Source organism: Adiantum capillus-veneris, chromosome 22, assembly GCF_014529385.1.
Source record: "Adiantum capillus-veneris isolate H3 chromosome 22, ASM1452938v2, whole genome shotgun sequence".
In the NCBI taxonomy this organism is placed as follows: domain Eukaryota; kingdom Viridiplantae; phylum Streptophyta; class Polypodiopsida; order Polypodiales; family Pteridaceae; genus Adiantum; species Adiantum capillus-veneris.
The window spans coordinates 39,641,115-39,645,139 of record NC_140952.1 but is presented as its reverse complement, the minus strand read 5'-3'; the positions used below and the strand labels follow the sequence as shown (position 1 = coordinate 39,645,139).

Sequence of the window (4,025 nt, the reverse complement as noted above, 5' to 3'; positions counted from 1 at the left end):
GCACTTAGACCTTTTGTGTTGTCATACATTGTCATCTAAAAAGTAGTTATAGTGGTGGTTGATGCACAAGTGTATTAAAGAGCTATAAAAGCTCACATGAGAATCATAGACATTTGTTCACTTTTTGCCCGCCCTTTGAAGGGAAGGAGAACAATGGTTGCTTCAATTGACGCTCATATAACCACCTCAACGGGTGAGTCAGATACTAGTTTAAATGAAATGATAATGATGTATTCTTCTAAACACCAGTTTTTGTTAAATCAATGTAAAATTCTTCAACCAATCGGTGCCTGTTAATCTAAAATCCTCCGAGAGCTCAGGGAGCTTGAATATCTCAGAGGACGACGAAAGAACACAAAAGCTATGTCAGCATCTGTAAAAGGCAATGGGGGTGCAGATGCTCAAGCTCATGGCCGTGAGCAAGTCCCGTTATTCAGAGAGAAGCTAAAGAATTTGTGCTTGGCGATGGTTAGAGGAAAGCTTAAAACCTGGACCCAGGGAACCGACGCGCTGGCTTCCTGATGGGCTTCTTTACAGGCTTCCTTGTGGGTTTCCTCGTTGGCTTCTTGGTGGGTTTCCTTGTTGGCTTCTTGGTGGGTTTCCTGGTTGGCTTCTTGGTGGGTTTCCTTGTTGGCTTCTTGGTAGGTTTTCTTATCGGCTTCCTTGTTGGCTTCTTAATGGGCTTCCTTGGTGGTGGTCTGCGCGGTTTGGGGGTTTTGCGAGGTGGTGGAAAGCTAGGCCTTGGGATGGGGACAGGACGAGGCCGAGGTGGTGGCAGGCGGCGGATGGGTGGTCTTGGCTTTGGTTTCGGGGCTGGGGGGTTGGGCTTGGGCGCTGGGGGTTTTGGTTTGGGTGCGGGGGGTTTGGTTTGGGTGCTGGGGGTTTAGGCGTTGGTGCAGGAGGCTTGGGAGTGGGTGGTAGAGGTGGGGTAGTTGGTGTATTTGTCGGAGGAGGAAGCGGTGTTGTCGGTGTCTGCGGTTGTGGTGTTGTTGGCGGAGTCTGCGGTGCCGGCGGCGTTACGGGTGCCGGTGGTGCCGGTGGTGGTGTCCCTGGTGGGTTCACCCTGCCACATTGCAGCCTTACTTGCCCTTCTGAAGGGGATTGCTTGATGTTGAGATCCCCTAGTGTGGTGATGGATTGCACGAATGCAGAAAAGAAACTCGCTTGGTTAGTGAACTGCGACACCATCATCGATGTGCTGGGATCATTCGCCATTTCTTGGTCGAGCTGGAGTATACCATTGCCTCGGGTGAGTTCCGTGTAGTAGGACGAGTCAAACTCATCGCGGGTACCCTGGTCGAGCGCGACCGCCGGGTCTACACTGCCGGCTGGGTTGGGGCACACGCCGGATAGTCGAGATACCAAGGTTGGATTCATTGTCGGATCGGGCTGCCCAGTGCCCCGGAAGTTGAACACTCGATCCCTGAAGAATCCGCAGTGCGAGAACCCAACGGAATGAGCACCTGCAGACTCAAGGGACATTCACATTCTTCAGGTATGACTCCAAAATTAGATATTTTGACATGAAATTAGCTATGTCATAAACACAAGTTGCATACCTAGCAATGTGACCATGTCATTTAGGGAGAGTCCCTGTGATGCAAATGATTGTCTCGCCTGTTCAACACTGAAGGTGGGAGAAGGCAAGATGTTGGCATCTGTCATTCTTGCGGTCAAGCTGTCCAAGCGTCCACCCCCGACAGGGTAGTCAGGTCCTCCGGCCTGCATTTGGAATCACACGTAAATGTATAATCTTTGGTATTTACAGGCATGTGCTGCCTTTGTTGATTGTGCAGTCTCGCTCGTGCACATGTGCTTGAATTTTATATGAAGCTGAAAATGTGCCGGTGAGGTAGGTATGTCCGTACCAGGACAACAGAGTCCCTTGTGGCAAATGCCGTAATGTCTGAGCAAGAAACAATGCCGGGACAAGCCGCTTCTACAGCTGTCTTGATATCATCTATGAGATCATATCCTCGCACCGACAAATTGGGACCAGCATCCTTCTCTCCCTTGTTATCTGGTGTGGAGTCGAGCAGCAAAGATGCATCGCAGCCCTGAAACCAGAAGCATAAAGGAGGCACTCACTCTCAGTAAATATGTATCTGGTATGAATTATGCTTTGGTACTTTGCCTTGTGAAAGATTTGCAAGAATGTTATGTACTTTTTGGGTTGTTGTGAGAGTATGGAGGTACATTGTAGCTGGGCATTTAGTGTGCAAAAATTGCAAAATCCCAGTTAGATTCCGAACTTCCGTTATAGAAAACTGGTGCAAAATCTACAAATTCTAGTGTGAAAACCCTGCAAAATCTTTAAATTTTGACGTAAAACCAGGATTAAGGGTGTCCTTTATCTCTTTGGTTAGATTTTTTCTTTGGGGGCCAGTTTTTGATTGTGGGTGCACCTTAATTGCCTTCTTTAGTTTGTATGCTTCGCTTCTCTTATGGCTCGAGGATGGGGACGAACGAGACCACTAACCAAAATGTCATAATGCCGATTTTTATTTTTATTTTTGGAAAATAGTTCATATGTAGCTACATTCTACTAGAAAATGCAAAATTCAAATGTTGCTATACATTTTACTTAAATTTTTGCCATGTCAACACAGGAAGAGATAATTCCATCGAAGTGAATGGATGCAAATGAAGACTTACTGTGACGAAACAGTCATGGAAGAACAAGCGTAGCAATCCGGCAGTGATGGTGGGGTCCGAGGTGAACCGGGCTTGCACCCTTTCTTTGATAATGGCCTCAGCGCGGGGGCAAGAGGCAGCATAAAATCCCTCAGTTGTGGCAGCATTAGCATAGAGGAAAACCTGTGAGGAAAGGGTTAGGATGAGCAGCGCTGTGCCAAGCACGCCGCTGGACCCCATCATGGTGTGCTGTGCGGAGAGGCGCCGCCTCCTGTTTGCCAATGTGAGAAGCGTCGATGGAGAATGGTGATGTCAAAGCTAGTCTATGGGTGCTCTTCCGTCAGGAGTACATACCGACGAGGAAGCCGACCGACAGCTTGGTGAAGTGCAAGCAATGGCACAAAGGACAATGGAGTGCCCTGTGCTGGCTGGGTTGCAAGGAGAAACTGTGAGGGAATGAGAGCTATATAGAGAGAGGAAGGAGAGAGAGAGAGAGAGCTGGGATGTGTGTAAGAGAGAGAGAGAGAGAGAGAGAGAGAGAGAGAGAGAGAGTTCAGGTGATCAGAATCACAATACGCGGGGCACGACCATGCAACTTCAGTGAGATGGGGCAGGGGACGTGCTCACTCGGCTGGCCAACTCAAAAAACAAAAGATTTGTGGGAGCCGCTTTGCTCCTTTTTTTTCATTTTTTTTCTCCCCGTCGTAATGGCGAGCCTCGACCTGCTGATGAGCCCGCATTTTGACTTCCATTTTAGCAGCCGGTCCTCTCGCACACCCCCTCCCCCTCCCTAAACTTAGTCCGCCATTTTATTTTCCCCCTACTCCTTGCAATCGTGCCTCATTGTAGCCTCTTGTAAACATTACCTTGCATTATCCCATATACTAGTATGTGGGCCCATGATTGTACGCTCTCGCCAAAGCGTGCGTGCACACGTGTGTGTGTGTGTGTGTATCCCTTTCTTTTTGTGGGTTTTCCTCGCTTTGAGGTTTCCCACTCGTAATTAAGCAAAGCAGATTTACAAAAGAAAAAAAAAGTGTGGTAGTTTTTTTGAGAATGTCAAAATAGAAGGCTTCTTCCCACTCTCTTTGTAGAGGTAAAAATATCATTAGTTGTATGAGAGAGAGAGAGAGAGAGAGAGAGAGAGAGAGAGAGAGAGAGAGAAGAAGAAGAGAATTTTAACGTCGTAGGAAACTATGCCAAGAGACCTTTGATCTATGAGAGAGAGAGAGAGAGAGAGAGAGAGAGAGAGAGAGAGAGAGAGAAGATTTCCTACTTTTCATACATGAGAAGATTTCATACTCTTCTATCCCTTTGAACTTAATCAAGGATAGAATGACTGAAGATGCTCTGACTTTTACACCACGGGAGCTAAGTAGGAAAGCTTTGGA

General features: G+C 47.6%; 1 protein-coding gene across 1 annotated transcript; it reads right to left on the bottom strand.

The window, feature by feature from the left end:
* Window positions 1-745: 745 nt before the first annotated feature.
* LOC147429195 (peroxidase 57-like) lies at window positions 746-3,688 on the bottom strand. Its single transcript, XM_086495387.1, has 5 exons — window positions 2,656-3,688; window positions 1,869-2,057; window positions 1,560-1,722; window positions 1,178-1,463; window positions 746-1,091 (listed from the first exon to the last, which is right to left on the bottom strand). The coding sequence occupies exons 1-5, from the start codon at window positions 2,875-2,877 to the stop codon at window positions 884-886; spliced, it is 1,068 nt and encodes a 355-aa protein (XP_086351513.1). The 5' UTR covers window positions 2,878-3,688; the 3' UTR covers window positions 746-883.
* Window positions 3,689-4,025: the final 337 nt, after the last annotated feature.